The sequence below is a fragment of the Cynoglossus semilaevis genome, chromosome 2 (genome assembly GCF_000523025.1).
Source record: "Cynoglossus semilaevis isolate Cse_v1.0 chromosome 2, Cse_v1.0, whole genome shotgun sequence".
Taxonomy (NCBI): Eukaryota; Metazoa; Chordata; class Actinopteri; order Pleuronectiformes; family Cynoglossidae; genus Cynoglossus; species Cynoglossus semilaevis.
Window position 1 is genome coordinate 18,007,342 of NC_024308.1, and position 19,675 is coordinate 18,027,016.

Here is a 19,675-nt window from a genome sequence, read left to right on the forward strand (position 1 = left end):
TAGCATCTTTTTTAAAAACTCTTTTGGGCTCAATAGTCAGTTTCAATATGTTCTCAAAACAATAGACTCTCTTTAAATCCGCATCCATTTTAAGGAAAAAATATTTGAAAAACGGTCATGGATAACAAATACGACTGGGGCTATGCAGGTGACAACTAGGAGAGTTGTGACACATGTGTACATTTTTATGTGTAATAAATATATTTGTGTTTTCCGTACCGGGGGTTATTTCCTAGTAATGCAGAATGCATCATATTTGATTGAAAGATGCTAAAGTCTAAAGAACTAACATGGCAACCAAGGGTAGTACATAATCTCGCGAGATTTTGGTAAATACCGAAAATAACTAGTGGGGATTGTAGTCCAAAACACTGATTTGACCGTTCTAGTTTTTTAACATCTAGTCTAGAAAATACCAGAAACAGTTCCTTGTGCAGAAGACACGGAAATACGACCCAGCTTTTCATCTGAGGTCCTGTTTCTATATACGCAACCCGCGACTCTGCAGCTTATCACTTGTCTTTCGCAATCGTCTCTGAAAACGTTTGCTACGTGAAAAGACGACGCAGCTGAGGCTGTGGTGAGTTATAAAAGGAACAGACCAGCCCCCAGCGTGCAAAACAATGTGTGCAAGACTTTGCAGGGCAGACTGACTTCTTCAACACAGCTACATTCAATAACAACGTGGGATTTTTCAGTCATATAAGGTAAATATATTAGTGCGACAGCTATCAACTACTGTTAGGCGACAGCGCGATATGATGCACTTGAAATGTATTCAAGATTGTTTGTATAACTCTTGATTCGCATTTTATTCATATGAGGTGTGGCCATCAAGTTATTTGTGTAAAACCTTTTAGGATATTGGCGATTAATGATGGTATTTTTAACAGCGGGTCTTTTTTATCCTGTAAGTGTGGATTGGTCTGTTTTAATGCAGTGCCCTGTTTACAAGCTGCGTGTTTGTGTTGGATATGAACGTGCACGTAATCACGCACTTGTGTTATGATACAGTCGGATGCAGCGTGATATGGCGTACTGTTATTCTCAACTGGAAAGGGAACTTAGGCAAACTGTCATTTGCCTACATACATTTATTGATGTCATTTTTATCCGCAGTGTTTCATCTGAATGAGTGAGTAACTCGGCGTCTGACATTTGTTTTTGAGATCTGTGAAGGACGCACATAAACACACGCATGGCCCACCATGCGCACGACCGTCAGAGCCGCCTGCCTGTGGCCCAGGCCGCGGTGCTGGCTCTGTCGCCGACCCCCAGCCAAGCACAGGTGAGTGCAGTTTCCCCAATGACTTAAATTAGAGGTTAAATCTAATCACGGCATAGATATTGGGAGAATAGAACGAAGTCAGCGTTTAATCTCTTAAAACTAAACTAACCAAATTAGCATTGGTGATTTATTCTCTTATATCTTTATGTATTCCACATCAATAAATTAGTTTTTTTTTAATTGAATAAGTTATCATATACCATAGTTGCTGGTTGTCCAAATACAGATTACAGTTGCAATTAACGGTATTTATCGAGGCGATTTTATGTTTTCTATACAGTTTTCATACAGTACATTAGTCCATACATTGAAAGAAATATCTTTCAGTATTTAGGGAATTATGTTAAAAAATGTGTACAAATGTTTGTCTTGTATTTAACATTTCCAGTAGTCTGTGTCCTGTGAGGCTCAGCTAAGTGTGCCTGCTAACCGGCACCCTACATTTTAGATAATCTCATTTAGTTTAGTTACATGGAATTTGGGACATGAGGACAAAATAGTTCTTTAATCTCTTAAGCTGAACTGAAATTGTCAATAGAATTGAGGTTTGTCCTCTTAATGCACATTTAGTATTAATGGTAGAAATGGAATAAAAAAATATATTTTTCAACAATGTTACCTGAAGAATACACAAAATAAATATATAAACATATACAATTTTAGCGGCGTGTATATATAATTACATAGGCTACAGTTTTGCCACAATACTTCAACTATTATGTCTAAACATGTGTAGCAATGTCTAGTTTTCATCTACAGTTTTGCCACAATACTTCAACTATTAAGTCTAGTTTTCATCTATTTTTTTTATATAATACAATTTAATTATTAATTATATAACTTTATATAATATAATATTTGTTTGTTGCAGTTGTGGTGTTCTCAGAACCACTTTTTGAACAGTTACATTTCACATGTGTTTCCCATTGCAGAATAAATTGTTGAACATTTGATGGTATCTTGTATCTCTAAAGTATTCAGTCCTACTTTATAGGACCATGTTGTTGTTGTTGTTGTTGTGTTCATCATGCAGTAAAGCCTTCCTGGTACTGTACTATACAGTACATACTTTGAAGGACATGCCTCTCCCAGCTTGTAGCTGTAAATAGCAGGGAGGTGGCCGCTAATCTAAAGCTGGCCTTAGTTCACACAGCAAATGGGAGAGGTAGGGTTGAACCTGAACAATCCTTTTTTTTCCCACATATAATATTACTTCTAGGTATAATACAGTCTGCCCTCTATGGCTACAGTAAGGCAGTGCATGTCTACATTAGCTGGAAAGAAATGAAACAAAAAACAATTTAAACAAAAAGTAATAAGGGTAACTTATCTTATCTCAGCTTATCTTAAGACACTGCACTGTTAAAGTTCAACTCACCTACAACACTCAGGTTGTAAATTTCAGGTAGATTATTAAACCAGTCATAGCTCACCGAATGAAAACAAATGGAATTAGAGTCGGTGTTGTGCTTTGTTTTGAGGTGAGGAAAGTTTGTGGCAGATGTTTGTAATTTGATTAGCACTCCCCACCCCTGTAATTAACCATGAATCACACAGAATTGCCCCACATATTGTCTTGTCACGGTACAAAATGTCCGCGACCGTAACATCAATGTTTGTTTGTGCACAAACAGGACATACGGCCCAAGTCTAGCGCTCTGGAGTCCCTGCTGTGTGGTGCGTTTGCTGGAGCTGTAGCTAAAACGGTCATTGCTCCTCTGGACCGGACCAAGATCATCTTCCAAGGCAAGAATACTGATCCAATAATATGATGACACGCAATAAAGACAAGTGTTGTGAGCCAAAGTTTTCCCGTGACTGTGCACTAATGTTGAGTCTGCCTGGTGTTAACCCTGAGAGTCATTGTTTACTTTTTTTGTTTTTACAGTGACACCATTGAGATTCTCCGCCAAAGTAAGTTCACAGTCTTTTAACAATTATCACACTTGCGTAACTTAAAAATCAAACAGTTCACATTTTTGTTATTCTGTTGTTTCTATTTATTTAATCAGGATTAAGTTTGAGTTTTTAATTGTATTTAATTAAACCCTAAACACTATTCTGGTTCTGTGTACCTGCCCCTCTACCCAGGAGGCCTTCAGGCAGATCTACTGTACTTACATGAAAGATGGACTGATCAGCCTGTGGAGGGGGAACTCTGCTACCATGGTCCGGGTCATGCCCTATGCTGCAATCCAGTTCTTCTCCCACGAACAGTACAAAAAAGTGCTGGGAAGCCACTATGGCTACCAAGGAAAGTGAGTGTCCAATCATCTTTCATGTCCTTAAATCAGGGGGGTCTCTGGGGGCCACTGTTACCTCTGCCGTGTCATTGAAGGGCCAAGAAGAGCAGGGGTTAGATTAAACTGACATCTAATTATGTGCAGCATGAGGGTGGTTTGTGGGCCGTTTTTAGTCTGCAAGCCAGGAGTTTAACACCCCTGACTTGAACAGCAATGTCTTGTCTTACTTTTTTTTCCTATTTGTCAACAAATAAGAACAACTCTGTAAATGCCAGCTGAGTGTTTGTTGGGAATTTAAAAATTCCATAAGACATGGTCCGTGGAGGCTGATTGGCTGATTGACTGAGATTTTGTCTGATTATTGGTAGAGGAAAACTCATCAAGTTATTCTATACAATACTGTTGTGTCTCTAGTTGATCAAGTCCTTCAGTGTTGGTAAACTTGGCATTGGTAAATAGATTATTCTACTTGGTGTGGCCGGGCCAGTAAATATAACATTTGACATGGTCTCCACTCGGAACAAATCAAAACCAGCTGCAAAAACATGTTGTTATTAGAAGTCCACATTGTGTATTTGTTTCATAGTTTAACAATGCTCTGTTTGTTTGGGTTTTTTTTCCCCCCAGAGCTCTGCCTCCTCTTCCACGTTTCCTGGCTGGCTCTCTGGCTGGCACATCTGCAGCAATGCTGACCTACCCTCTGGATCTGGTACGAGCCAGGATGGCTGTTACTGCCAGAGACATGTAAGCTGTTGTCTGCTGACGCATTCATTTGAACAAACAAAGTCTTTGTATGTGTTGTACGACCAAATTATATACCTTAGATTACTGTAGTCAGTAGTTATTCAGAGTTTTTGTTTCCTCAAAATAAGACTGTTTATTATATTATTATTTAGTGTCTTTTCTGGTTAAAAAAATATTATTATTAATTGTAAGTAATTATAAGTGCAGTGTTTTTCAACCTTGGGGTATGGACAAATTGGGTTTCCTGAAACTATTTAATTTTTTTTTAAAAACACCACATTAAACTTGGTGATGTCACAATGAGGTTAAAAACCACAAACGGTGAGAAACGACTGTCCTCAAACTAAATTATGACATACTTTTGTTTAGATTTTAATTTAGGGCAGTTTAGTGATTGTTTTCTAAGATTTTCTACATGGTCACATTTGGCAATTTTTTTTTTTTTTTTTTTTTCTCCTACAGGTACAGCAACATCATCCACGTGTTCTCACGCATTTCAAAGGAAGAAGGTGTGAAGACGCTTTACAGAGGTTTCACTCCTGCTATTTTAGGTGTCATCCCATACGCAGGAATCACTTTCTTCACATATGAGACGCTGAAAAAGTTACACACAGGTAACTCACATGGTGATGTATGTTCGTTATCGTTTGAACTCAAGTACAATTTGCCATATATTTCACCGGATTCTGTTTCTTCGTCCCTGATAGAAAAGACAAAGAGATCACATCCGTATCCTCATGAGCGTCTGGCTTTTGGTGCGTGCGCGGGTCTGATTGGACAGTCCGCTTCGTATCCTCTGGACGTGGTGCGCAGGAGAATGCAGACGGCTGGCGTGACCGGCTCGTCTTACAGCACAATCCTGGGCACCATGAGGGTGATTGTAACCCAGGAAGGAGTTATCAAAGGACTGTACAAAGGACTGAGCATGAACTGGGTTAAAGGCCCTATTGCCGTTGGGTTTAGTTTCACCACATTTGATATCGCCCAAAGCTTTCTGCTCAAGTTGCATCACATGGGCGATCTCACCCACTAGAGGAGCCGTGCGGAGCAGCAGAGCAGAGAGAAATGGCAAAGATGAAACCGCCAAGACGGAGTGGTGAGGTCTGGCACACGGCAAGAGTGAGTGTCTGCACTTGTTAAAAGGGGGCGTCCTGTTTACTTCAGGAACCAGCTGGAAGGAGAGGACTGCTTGAGACGCGGGGAGGACATTTGTCAGACTCTTAAAATATGACCACAGTCATGGGGTCTTACAATGCTCCATTATATGGTCACTACTTGCTTTCATATAACGGCTCCCGTCATGGGGGCCTCATGATGTAACGCAGCTGGATATTCAGTTGTTGGTGATGAGAAGATGAGGAGTTGCTGCTGATTTATTACAGTCCATGATTATTTAATGGACCTACACTGTTGTTTTGTTCTAATCCTTAATCAACAGAGACTAACTTTCAATCAGCAGTATTATTTTTTTGTCACTTTTTAAAAAAAATTTTTTTTTTTGAATTTTTGATCTGTATGCTTGTGCCTATGTGAACATAGAGAATGAGTGACTGTGAGGGTGATCATGTCAGCAGGACTGCACGGCATCATTGTCTGCTGCGCAGCACTGAGCTAATGATGAGAGTAATGTCTAAAGAGTGGAGGGTTATCAACTATCATAAATATATCTGTTGTTTGTAGATACCAAATTAATTTTTATACAGAGTTTTTATTGCTGTGCATTTTTGTCATGGCTTAAATGTATTGTTGGGGCACAGTTAATCTAAAACGTCTGAACTTACTGAAGCACTTAATTCAATATTACAGTATTAAAACAATAAACTCCATGTCAGTTCAAGAACATGTTAGAAATGTCGAATATCTCAAACATGCACGTTTACATTTCTGTCCTGCATAACTGATCAAATGCAATAAAAGTGTCCATCCACAACACTGAGCAGTGACTCCTTTTGTCCACTTGAGGGGGCCATCGTATAAACAAGGCGTAAAAAGCACACGCTTGTGATTAAAATGGTTTTCAAATAATTAGTAATCTGTCTTACAACCAAGTACAAGTTGAGTGTTCGTGTACAACATCTTAAAAAAATCTACTAAATATGGTACTCCAATTTTCTCCTTCCGTTTTAAACCCTAAAGATCTCTTGTCTTTGACTTTTTGATGACTTTGAAAAGGATTAAGTGGAGCAGATATTTCTGTTTCTGGTCTAGAAGGTTTACTAACCGAACCTGAAATCTTGTTGATCTGTGGAAACAGTAAGAAGATTCAAATTGGTTTAATAAACCAAATAATTCTCAAACCAGTAGCAGTACCTCCAGGACCCTTTTGGGGGCCCCGCAGTCCTTTTGAAGACTAGTGTTACAGAATGTATGGACGCCCCAGTGATAGTTCGTTAGATTAAAGAAACCGTTTAGACAAACCAGAAATGGATAATTAAATTATTATTATTTTGGAGAAAGTAATACCTCTCACTGAATCTTTCTGTCCACCTTATCCTTACAGTGTTTAAATCACCAACTCTTTTTTTACGCTAGATGGCAGCATTGAGTAGCCGTACGTTTGTGTGTGCTAATGATTTTTAGAGGTTAGTTAGGTTCTGATCTCCCCCTGGCCTGAACTTGACCTGTCCTCTGCTCTCCCACTCAGATCTCACATGTTTCTGTACATTTCTTTTTATACACAGAACATTTTGTGGATAAATAATTAAAAAATACATCATAAACAAATATAAATATAATATAAAGAAATATAAAAATGTTACCATGGATTTTTACAGAAATAATGATTGACAGAATAACAGTGGCAGTAAAGTAGGGATATGAGGTTTTTTAAAATATAAAATACTTTATAATACATTGACCAGGGATGAGAAATTAAACATCTGAATGTTGTAGTACACAACATCTGTAACATTCCATTAACATCACACAATGTTTTCATGTATTTCACTTGTCATTAATGAGATTCCCCATTACAGTATATACAGCATGTCAATTAAAAATGTCTATATTATATATAACAATATAATATTATTATATTATATTTAAATTTGAAACTTCAGCGTTTTCACGTCGTAAAATACTGCAGACCTACTGTACTACTGTGTGAACTGTATTTCAGGCTGCATTATAAGGTGGTCACATTCCCTCGATCTCTTTTTGTTGTGGATCACATGCATGTCATCATGCCTAAATCATAGGGTTGTGCCCTTTACCCATCTACCCACTCTGCCATCTCCCCTATATGACCTTGACTGTAGATATGGGATGCTGGTATTTCAACAAATGATACAATAAAACAGGGTGGATAACATGGTTGGAGGGCGGGTGACCGAGAGAAGGTGGAGGAGGAGGAGAACAGGGAGGAGGAGAAGGTGGGTTGAGACGACGCTTCTTAAAGGTGCCGTTGCCATAAGTAACCTGGATGTGTGCCAGGAGAGGCATCTGCATGTATTCAAATCACACATGAATAATTCACTCTGAAGCCCCCGCTGAAGCCACGGCACACACACACACACACACACACACACACACACGGTCCTGTATATAGACAAAAATGCATAACCTATCCATGCATGCAAAGCAGGTTAAACAGGAATAAATCCTTTTTTTTTTCGCAGTACATTATAATGAAAGGAAATCCACTGGAGGGAGGGGTGGAGTCTGGAATGTTCTCTGCAAATAATCTCTGCAAATATTTTTACAGCATCAAAAAAGAAATTCCTTCTTTGTGCCGTTACTGGATCGGACGGTCTGAACAGAGAGGTCAGCTGATGACGCAAACCAAGGCAGAAGAGCTGAGAAGGGAAATATATGGCAACCGTACATACTGACACACATGGTCACACACACGACCATCAGCTAAATACAGGAAGAGAAGGTGAGGAGATTGAAGGAGTGCCATCTTGGTGTCATCTATAAAACTGAGTGGAGACCAGTTATTCCACCACCTGTTTAATATTCATAAACACTGCAGGGACGTCATCATCTCCTGCTGCCACCTCACAAACTCCCCCTCCTCCACGGCGCTGAGGCGTGTTAATTTTATAAGATCCAGTGTATTAGCACTTATGGTCGGAGAGTGTTGTAAAAGCTGTGGGGTCAGTGCATTACTGAGCTGCTGGGCCTCACTCTTCCATTAGAGGGAGTGTTGGCCTTCACTCAATCAAATATAGTCTCCAAATGGGTACTTCAAGTGCAGATGAGGGAGAACACACACACACATTCACACACACACACCTTCAATGCCTGGCTGTGGAACTCTACTACATGCATAAATTTCAACACATAAATCTGGACACACACGCAGTATTTCTCACCGTTGTGCTGAATGGACAGAGGTAACACACAGATCATTAGCATTAAGTGTTTGCCTTTAAGAAGAATACATGAGATTTAGACGCGTTCACTGACAGTTTCATCATTTGGAATTTAAACAACAGCAGGTGGAGAGAGGACTCACAGAGGTCTTTATGCAGCAATACTTTATTTATATGAGGGTCAGATTATACAGAACTACAACACCTGTGTCAAGGTCAAATTAATAATAACAGTGTCGCTGAGACTAAGTATATTTCGCAATTATATTAAATAAAAAATGTTTTTTTAGCGTTCGTAATTTTGTTTCAGTGTTTGTTTTGTTCCTTAAAGAGTCAGAATTTAATTTAAAAATATTTACTTAGCGATATAATTAATTATATTATTCAGGATTTAATAATATCAATTTAATTAAAGAAGTAAAGTAAAGTAATATTTTATTATTCAATATCAAAGATGAACCACATTTTAAAATTCATATTTCACTTCACATTTTTGCACACACAGCATACATGAATAAAGAAGGTGGCGCTCTTACCCAGGGGCTCCAGTGTCCATTTATAAACATGTATGTATTTCTACTTAACATAAGAATGGCCTGGGGTCCTGTGAACCCCCTGCTCCCTGTGTCCACCTTCAATGGCATGGCTGCAGTTAGCATGACAAACTAGGGTCCAAGTTCTCGGACATTTCAATGCAACCCATTCCTCAAACACCGCCCCCTCAGTCCTCCTGTCCCTTCGTCTACATGTCCCCCAGGGCCCCCCCAGTGTCCCCCAACTCACTCAAGTTTGCCTCTCTGTGTGCACTGTGGTCTGTGGAGGCTGGAGGAGGACCAAGTTCAGGGGAGTTGAGGGGAGATGGCTGCTGCCTGGCTGAACACAGAGACACAGAGGGAGTTACTAACTTTGTTTACCTGAAGTTTTATCCAATTACACACTGATCAAGAAAAGAAAAAAACATCAAATTAACTTTAATAATAACGCTCGTGTAATCCAGGCAGTGTTCCAATGTTTTTTAGCTAACAAAACATCTGACCTTCCGGCATTAGGAGCTTGAACAAAGTGTAGAACACTCTGTGTTACATTTGGTGGCGCAACGACGCAGACCGAAGCAGCACTCAGGAGACAAGAATGAGGTGCAGAGAGTTTATTAATACATCAGCAAATTCAACATAAAACACAGAGGCGGCAGGAACAAAGGAAAAAACAAGAGAAGCACAACAGAAAGTCGACCTGGAGAACAGGAATGTGGAACCACAAGAACTGAAGGAACTGTACGCGCACACACAGAGAGAGAGGTAGGTATGAGACTGATTAACAGAGATGATTATGATGAGACTAATTAACTCAGACAGACCTGACACTTTATGGAACATTCCACAGACAGTATGTCCATTGCTGTAACAGTACAGTATGTCACTATTTCCGGTTCAGTAAAAGTTGTGTTCAAATGGGGGGGATTTGAATGGTGCGTTAAAAGTTAGAAGTCAGAATTCAATATAGAACATTTACACATTAAAAATGTCAAAAATGTGTATAAGCTATTTACTACAAAATATAATGCCGTAGTGCAATAACTGATTATTACTTTGTTTCCTACTCCTTGTGTTTATTCTATAAATAGAATCTGGACAATCAATTTAATAGGTGTAAAAATGTTAAAGTGTCATATACATATATAAATATATATAGATGCATACATCTATATATGGTTATATACATTTATATATGCATATATATGTATATACACATACATACATACATAAATATATATAGATGCATATATCTATCTATATACAGTATTTCTATATGAACATGCATGTATATATACATATATCTACAGTATATATATCCATACACACATATACACTTACATATATGTATATTTATATTAATATTATACACATGTAATGGAATGTTTCCAAGTTTCTACAGCAGCTAATTCGTTTCGACAGTTTTCAGTGAATCACACTGATGGTAATCAACAACTCCAACAGAAAGCAGGGATTTGTGTGCAAAACTAACATATAGTGACAGGAACAAGAGAAAGACGAGGCGTTTTACACACGCCGCTCTGTTACAGCGCCATCTTTCTTTAGGTACCCCCCATAAACTCTATTATTTGGTTTTACTGCTAATGAGCTGCTTGCTGCAGCTCTGTCACGCCGCTGAAGGCCTCTGTGTGGTTAACAGAGACTCTCCAATCGACAGGCTAACAAGTGAGCAATTAAAAGACAATTAGTTCAACCCCCAGGGTTTGGTCAAGTCAATAATGGGCTGTTGTTGCAGCATCAAGGCCTGAGCAGCAGCAGCAGCAGCAGCAGAGGTGGAGAGGTGGTAGGAGAGTGAACAAGGATAGATAAAGTTTGGATAAACGGTTATTTTTTATTTAAATGAAAGTACAGTGAACACCCGAGATAGGAGCTTCCCAAAATTGAGTATTCCATGATACGAGTCTGCAACTATGGCAAGATTTTCCCTTGATACAAGGAAATATCTAGTTACAAATGTTTTCTTAATTATTATTATTTTATATTATCTAAATATTTGTTTATATCTATGTTTTGGGTTTTTTAATAGGTACGGAATTTTAATTAAATTAATAAATACTATATTTCTGGGGCTGTTTAGTGTCACTACCATTAATATAAATACATTGTCAAAGGCATGGGCAAAGATTCTCACACTAGAAATAATTAAAAGGATTTCAGAATGAGATTTAGTCCATGTGGAATATAACATAAAAATGAAATGATTTACTGTGTGACGTGATGTAAAGGGAATGGGAAGAGGGATAAATTCAGCCCTGAGCTTTTTTGCCCCTGTTGTTGACCATCAGGAATAAGTGCTCCGTGCTGTTCCACTCCTGCACTTCACACACACACACACACACATACACTGCAGGTGACATGATCCGTAACTCTATCTATAGGTGTTATAGTATCATTCCTGCCATTAAAGAGGTTTTCCACCTTCCCAATGACCTGTGCCTCGCCTCACAGAACACAGAAAATGACCTGATGACAACGTCTGTTACTGTACAGAGGGTAAACCGAAATGTGTGTGTGTGTGTGTGTGTGTGTGTCTGTGTGTGTGTGTGTGCTTCATGGTCGCTGTGTGCACAGGCTGCTTTACAAAGAGTTCAACTTTCTCCCGGGTGAAGCTGGAGGAATCCAGCCAGGCCAGTAAGCATGTATATTAGGCCATCTCACAGCTGGCTGGCTGCTGCATGGGTGGCCCACCGTGGTCAATACTGCACTGGTCACAGCCTGGACACACAGAATGGACTAATCCCCCTCTGTCTTTCAGGCTTCGTGGTGCACACAGGCAAACACACTCTGAACTCTTTTTTTTGTCTTGTGGCTAGGACCATAGAGGTTTTCCTGGCCATAATCCAGGTCAGGAATAAAGCAAGTAAAGGTCGTCTGTGGAGAGACAGGGGGCCAGGGGGCAGCAGAGAGTCCATTTCAGCCAAGGCTTTAGGGCATGCTGGAATTACTGGGGCACCTTACAGGGAATACAGGGAGCAGTTGCCACCAAATATACCATCAATGTGTATGTGTTTATGTTCAGAGCTAGCATTGCTACAACATCCTAGCATCATCGTTAATGTTTAGAAATGTGACTATATTTTTTTGTCAATAAATCAATGAAGGCCATTCATATATAATATCAATTATTTTCATTATAATGTCAATTATAATGATATAGATTTTAACCTTTAACCTTTACTCCCCACCTCATTTCAAATTATTCATATTTATACAGTTTTCATAACATTTGTTTCATTTGTTATAGAGAAGGACCTGGAAACAGACCTGGAGTTCAGGACCATGGTGGAACAGAGACAGGAACCACGTGACACAGGACCATGGTCACACACTGATCTGACAAAGACAGAGTGAAGGAGACAGCTACATATATATATATACCCAGGGTACCAGGTGACACCATGTGACTAATTAACAGGTGATCAGATCACAGGTGAGAGTGATGACACTGATTACCACAGGAGAGACAAACAGAAGGAAGCAGCAGCAGGCAGACCTGGCAGTCAAGGCCAGGCATGGGCAAACTATGGCCCGGGGGCAATATGTGGTCAGTTTGGTTTTTCAATCCGGCCCACCAAACTTGTCCAAATTAATATTATAATTAATTCATATTATCATGATACTTCTGATTTTTTTCTGCAATTCCTGCATTTCACCAATAGATGGTGTAGAAAAGGCTAAAAGCATTTTAGCATTTTAGCCTTAAAGGCATTTTACATGTCATTTATCTTAGTTCACACTAACGCTGCATCTATCTGCTCAAAGTTTTGGACCCTTTGTGGCCCGTGAGTCAAAAAGTTTGCTGGGCCTAGTCTAGGCCTATACCGCTGATTTGACCCTTACCCCAACCCTTTTCAGTCTGACGCTAGTTACAGTAAAACTAGTTTTGCTTATATAATATTTGCTGTGCTTTAACTACCACAGGATCGAATACTGTATTGACTAATATAGTGGTTGATGTGGCATTGAGAGGGAAGACCGTATATGATCATAACTTATCGGTATGGACTAGCATTACATATAAGCTTTACCAAAGAGAAACATTTAGCATCTAACTTAGTAGTAGAGGGGATGTTAGCTTAGCCTTAGTTTGCCCATGCCTGCCTTAGATGAAGAAACTGAATTTTTTTATGCAGAAGCTTTAATGTTTGATATGAAATGTGTTGATGTTTTCCTTTTATTGTTTGTTAGTGAAAGAGAAAAATAGCCTTCATCACATTCTGTTCCAGTAGCAGACTTAAGCTACACGAGGTGGAAACAGGTGATCCAGAAAGATCACTGATCACCCCCTGACCAAATTCTTCATCGGGAGTTTTTTTTATTCCCTCCAGGCGACGTTAGCTCGCGTCTCACCGAGGAAGACCGGCAGAAACTGGAATTAATTTATTCCCTGAGTTATTACAGTTTTAAACGCTGCTAATGGAAATGACTCACGCAGATGTTAATGCTCATTCAACCATCGATTTATTATTCATTTGACTTTCCCTGGCTTGTTGCGCTGCTAGTAACGTCGACCTATCATCCCTGACTGTACTATGAGCTGTATTTGTTTTTACACATTACAAATAATTTAGTGTGAATTTACAACAAAAACAAAGTCATTCATGGTTTGGAGGCCTTTATATCAGTTTCTTTCCACGGAACACTGATCTGAAGTTATGAAACTCTGAGAAAGTCGTCCACCTTATGACCGTAAAGGGGGATTTTTTTTTTTTACTAAAATAGAATAGAATACAATTATGACAAGCTTTGAAGAGCATCTGACTGCTGCTGCCCCTCACGCCGCCATCTTGGCTCTACATCTATTGAGAGTCAAGGTCTCTCTTTGTCTGGGACTCTTGTCTTGTTGGAACGGCCACGTATCTGTCTTTTTTTATTTATTTTTTATTTTGATACAGATTTAAGTTTCGATTAGATTTTAGGAATAAATATGCAATCATCTGGAAATTGGTTTGTAACTTTAAAAAACTGAAGCACACTATAGAAAAAAACATTTTCATGTCAAGTCTCTATTATCCAACGCCCTAATCAATTCTCAAGTGTCATGCCAACTGGCTAACACTGCTTAGCTGTAGGTTATGGACTGAAAGCACTTATCTATGATTATGGTTATTTATTTATTTGTTATTATTATTTTATTATGCAGTGAAGTCCATTATCTTGTATTCCTGCAGTTTGTTCATGTCCATCTGTGGAAGAAATGTTTTTAAACTGATTTATAATTTCAATCTTTTTTATAATAAACACATTGAAAGTTCATAATAATCTGGTAACTGGTAGTCTAGGTTAATTAACCATTCTCTGATTTAAAACTTAAACTTACTTAACCACCAATGACATATAAATATAACATGATAATAAACAACACCTTTGATGTTTCATAAATAAAAATCTTTATTACAGGAAAATAAAACAGGTACAAAATATACTGTATTTTTGTACAAAGAAGTATTGTAGAAGTGTACAGTGGAACTGAGTCAAATACTCGTAGACCAACTACAGCTGACGTGAGGTTAGTCTGCAGACTTCCACAGTGGCATCAGTCTGCATCTGTTGAGAGAAATAAAACAAAACAGGACCATTAGTACCTGGAAGCTAATTGTCTTGGACAAACAACATATAAAGAACAGAAATCTGTGTTAGCACGACAGCTAACAACACTGCTAACAACAGGAACGGTGCAGAATGACGGTCTGCTTTATCATCACTTCATGTTAACGGGGGTGGTTTATTTTCTTGCGTGTCAACTGTCTGTATCAATGCTCCGCATGACCCTCCGAGTTTGCAGACAGCCATGGGTCAAAGGTCAAGGCAGAGCCTGTCTGGGCTTCCAGGATGACCCCAATGCCTGCAGCACATGCATACGTAATGGAGGGGAGGATGGGTTGCCCCCTTCCAGACTAATTTCACCTTTGGGATTAGGATCCAGACAGAAACACATTGACCCCCAAACCAAACCAAACACACACGCGCGCACACACACACCCAGAATACACTTGGTCATAAACCAAAACCCTGTTGTACCGCGTGATGTGGAGGAGCCAAAAGATGCTGAGTCCGAGAAGGCTATCTAATTATCTCACAGAGCTGTGTTAAAGAGGAGAACAGAGGAGGCCTGGGACCAGGAGTCACGGCGCTGTACAGAAATGGGAGCTGATACACAGTTACTATTCACAGATACAGGGCACCGGGGATACACACACACACACACACACACACACACACAGCTATTAAAAATGTGACAGATGAAAATGTACAAGAAGTGTTCCACCAGGGGAGTGGCTTATTTTTAAACCAACTGTGTTCACTCCCTGTTACATTTGCTTTTAACCCCAACATTGATGTAGCTGCTGGAGGTTAGAGTGAGGTTCATCACTGAGGATTCAAAATATAAACTGATTTTTGTAAAGAACAAAGAAAAAAACAAAACAAGAGAAAGACAAAGAGATAAGGAGAAAGAGTTCCAGGACTGCTTGTTCTCAGCACAGACAGACCAGCAGAGGTCAGAGTCAGAGAAACTGACAGGCATCACTGCCACTGGGAAATCTCTCCAAACAGGCCCAGAGTGTTAAGCCGGCTAATCCCCCGTATTATTGCAACATCTGTGAGGTCGAGAAAGGCTCTGCCGGTGATTAGCCAGACAGATGTAAACAATATCCTACTGGATAGAAGGGTGAGGGAAGAGGAGAGGAGAAGACTGTGTTAGATTTGTCTGGATGGCTGGAAGCGTATGAGAGATGGAGCGTTAGTGGAGAATATAAAGCAGGTAAGATGGGACTGAACATGTCAAGGGATTTAGAGGAGGGAGACGAGGAAGTGGAGGTTTGACCAAAAAAAGAAGCAGGGAGAGGTTACTACAGTTATTCTGGAAGACAGAGCTGAGACTGGGGAGATGAGATGCAAAGAAATAAAGCTTTAGACTACAGTGAAAAAAAAAGAAAGAAAAAAAAAGGTGACAGAATGAAGGGAGAAGGAGCAGCAGATTGGGAGACGGCAGACCCGGGGCCAGGCGTGCTTCAACTGGCTGACGAGACACCAGGGAGACATGGCTAATTTATGCAGAGTTAGGCCAATGGGCTGAGGAGTGGTGGGTGTCTGGGACCCTCTCAATGGGCCTGAGAACTGAGGGGAGCAGCTACGGGTGCCAGCAGTGAGAGAGCAAGACAGGCGCCGAAGGGAGGGGTGGTGGGGCGTGGGGGGAGTATCTTTGGGAGAGACAACAAGGGGGGTGGAGGCTGCTCTATTCAAGTGAGACTGTCCGTCTGACGTCCTATTATGGGTTGGGACAGGGCATGGGGGGAACGAGGTGATAAAGGAAGAGGTTAGGAAGCTGGAGGAGCGGAGGAGGAGAAGTACGGGAGAGGCCGACTCTCTGCCCCCTCTCTGAAGCACTTCCCTCCCACTCCAGTCGTCGTCTCCAGTCTGGTTACCTATTAGACTCACAGGGCCGTGTGTGTGCTGCTCTGCATACTGATTCCACATTACCACGGCCTCGGACGTGAGCGAAAAAAAACACACACACTTTATCAGAGACTAGTAATCCAGCTGATGTGTTTACTGCGCGAGTGCTGAGGAGCGTATGGAGCAAGTACACAGGCCGGGGTAGTGGTCCGTGGCTTCCTTAGCTAATGCTAAGAACAGCGGAGCACTATTGGAATGCTTTCTATCAAGTGACTTTTGATGACATATATAATGTATATGTCACATATATATCATCAGGAAAAACCCCACAGCAACCTCACAAATAGTATATGCAATGAAATATAACAATCTTCTAGTTTAAATGACCTCATAATTGACTAAAATCTCAGCCTGTTTAGTTGAACACAATGCTGATGTACTGGCAGGAATTGAAGAAAGACACTCATAAAGATCTTCCTCAACAGATCTCATTATCTGTTTTGTGTTTCAACTTGGTCTATGTCTTAAAATGCAGCTCGACTTAGCTTAAGACAGGCATGTCAAAGGTCCGGCCCGGGGGCCAATTGTGGCCCATGGTCACAGCCTGCCAGCACACACAACACATACACATATCAGATTCCTAGATTTTCTTCTTAGACTTTATCTTATATATCTTTTTATATCTTCAGATATGAGCGGCAGAGTGATTTTGGTAAGAACTGGATTGGATTTTTGGATTTTCACTCCCTGTGATGAAATACAAAATACACCGATTGCGATCAAATTTCCATATATAGGTCATTTGCATCTATTTCTGTATAAAGTCAAAGCGAAGCTGAACTCATGTACTGTTCAAACCCCCGGCAAAAAGTAGAGCGGACAGCCAGAGGAGGTGATGGTGGACCGTGGTGCTGCAGCGGGACACTTTAATGACAGTCCACACCAGTGAGCACGTGGAGCTCCCACAGACGCACACGCACCATGTGACATGTCCACATGTATGTGTGATATACGGCGTGGCGTTTTCTGAAACCGACACCGGGGCTGGTGAAAATGAAAGCCAAAGAAATGTTTCTGTGTACGACCCCGTGAGTAATAACTGCAGGGCTTTCAGACGACCAACTGGCTTCACTTAATTCTGCTGAAATAAAAGAGTGAAGTGAGTCGTTGTTCACACGGACACAGCTCTCAGCATGGAGACAGCAAACACCACACAAACCTGGGAAATAATAGTGATTGTTAGTGATGCACAGCAGCAGTAAAAAAAAAAAATCCAGAAGCTATTCACTCTACATACACATGGCGGCTGTTTCTGATCTGTGTCGCATCTCGTCCAATAGGAGCCTTTCTTGTCTGCGGTTTAAATGCGAGCCCAAACAAAGACGTACAGCTACCTCATTAAAAAAACATGTCATCGGATCAGGCCAGCGCTGAATTGTGTGATATTTCCCTCCTACCATTAGTGACCGTGACTGAGCGTCAGGCTGAATGAGACGCTGGACAGAGGCCTACCCACGGAGCACCACACCACATCCCACTGGGAACCACCCCTTCACAGAGGGGGACACATTTAAAGCTTTGTTGCTCTGTTAACACAGCTTCTTATAAAGAGCCTTTTTATGGACTCTGCTAAGCAAACTGCAAACCTGGTTTTTCCTGTGCCAGCGGAAGACATGATGGATGATAGGGAAGACAGACAGACAGACAGACAGAAAGATGAAAAGAGCAAAACATGAAAAGACAAAAAGAGAAAGAAAAGAGAGAGAGAGAAAGAAAGAAAGAAACTGAAATAAAAAAGAGAAAGAAAGAAAGAAAGGAAGGAAGGAAAAAGAGAGAAAAAACGAAGAAAGAAAAGAGGAAAAGAGAGAGAGATAGTAAGTAAGAAAGGAAAAAATAAATAAAAGGAGGAAAAAGAAAGAAAGAAAGAAAGAAGAAAAGACAAAAAAGAGAAAGACATTTTTTGACGATTCTTTGAACAAAGTAGCGTCAAGTGGCTCAGAACAGTGAAAGGAAAGGAAACGTGAAGCGTTATCAAATAAACACAAGTTAAAAATAAATCTGTGGTCGAAACTAAAATAATGTTTCTTTATTTCAACTCCACGTCAAAGCCGCGCCGAGATGAGGACAATCAAACCCCATGCCCACAGTTGTGTGCTGTGCATGTGCTCCGGCTGCATCTCCTCACCTAAGAATAGAACTTTGCAGCAGTTGGATGCAGCAGAATCAGGTCATTGACAAACTGCACCATCTCACAGTGTCCTCTAATACACGTTTACCCACAGGACTGAACATATCCTGCTGCTAAAACAATAGGTGTGTGTGTGTGTGTGTGTTGTCCTGCCCGGGCTGGGCTGGAGGCCAGGGCTGGAGACCAAGTCTCACAGGGTGCCCGGGATGACAGTGAAACGAATAACAATAAACTTGCTGAGAGTCTAGTTCAGAACACGAGGGGCTGAGGACCAGGAGCACAGCACACCGCGAACAAACACCGGTACACTGGTGAAGATGTGTGTCGACACCGCGGAAACATCTTCATATGAGCAGATTAATGTGCACCCGGCTGGATGAAAACACACACACACACACACACACACACACACACCTCCTCTTCTTGCTCCCCTCCTTTTTCCCATCTCGCCGAGCACACGCAGCCAGGACCCCATCCTTGATATTTTATTGCTGTCTGCTGTGTGCCTGATGAAAAGGCAAAAAGAACTCAGGGGTTACTGATGGCTAAAGGCACACGGCTAAGTCAAGCCTGCATAAAGCCCCCATGAAGGGGGTGTAATAGGGGGCTTTTTGGAGGGGGGGGCATTGGCAGGGATCCATCCCACCGTATGCGTCACTACCCATATCGCATGTTCTTCGAATGTATTAGCCTGCAACAGGAGAGAATGTAGCCGAACAGCCAGCAGTGATGACTGTCTACAGGGCTGAGAACGACTCTGAATACATTTACATTAATGTTGTCCACGAACTGCTGTACGACGGCCAGGCTGGAGTTGTCCTGCGGAAAGTCTGATTGGTGACGGAAGATAAGGTCAGAAAAAGTCAAACAGAGATAAGGTTGCCCTCCCCACCCCCCACTGCCTAAGAAGTGCATTAAAAATGTTAAAAGTCAATTAAGTATTT

At 40.7% G+C, this 19,675-nt stretch overlaps 2 protein-coding genes and 1 long non-coding RNA gene across 3 annotated transcripts in view; 2 read left to right on the forward strand and 1 right to left on the reverse strand.

Moving 5' to 3' along the window:
* The window catches only part of LOC103399996 (methyl-CpG-binding domain protein 3-like), an 844,757-nt gene that overhangs the window by 95,156 nt on the left and 729,926 nt on the right, over positions 1-19,675 (forward strand). The window lies entirely within an intron of this gene.
* On the forward strand, positions 359-6,205 carry LOC103376777 (mitochondrial coenzyme A transporter SLC25A42-like). The gene is made up of 8 exons (XM_008307287.3): positions 359-707; positions 1,120-1,288; positions 2,923-3,034; positions 3,177-3,202; positions 3,380-3,546; positions 4,159-4,275; positions 4,738-4,889; positions 4,983-6,205. Exons 2-8 carry the CDS (start codon positions 1,199-1,201, stop codon positions 5,306-5,308), a joined length of 990 nt encoding a protein of 329 aa, XP_008305509.1. The 5' UTR covers positions 359-707; positions 1,120-1,198; the 3' UTR covers positions 5,309-6,205.
* Positions 14,520-19,675, reverse strand: part of LOC103376776 (uncharacterized) — a 36,719-nt gene continuing 31,563 nt past the window's right edge. The window contains exon 4 of the long non-coding RNA XR_521345.3: positions 14,520-14,692. This is a non-coding gene — a long non-coding RNA (uncharacterized LOC103376776). The remainder of the gene's footprint in view (positions 14,693-19,675) is intronic.

Bases quoted from the DNA above. Each gene is read 5' to 3' on its own strand.
- LOC103376777 (XM_008307287.3), top strand. From the start codon at position 1,199: ATGGCCCACCATGCGCACGACCGTCAGAGCCGCCTGCCTGTGGCCCAG. The intron at 3,035-3,176 runs GCAAGAATACTG...TTGTTTTTACAG, and splicing joins GACCAAGATCATCTTCCAAG to TGACACCATTGAGATTCTCC. The intron at 3,203-3,379 runs GTAAGTTCACAG...CCCTCTACCCAG, and splicing joins CATTGAGATTCTCCGCCAAA to GAGGCCTTCAGGCAGATCTA.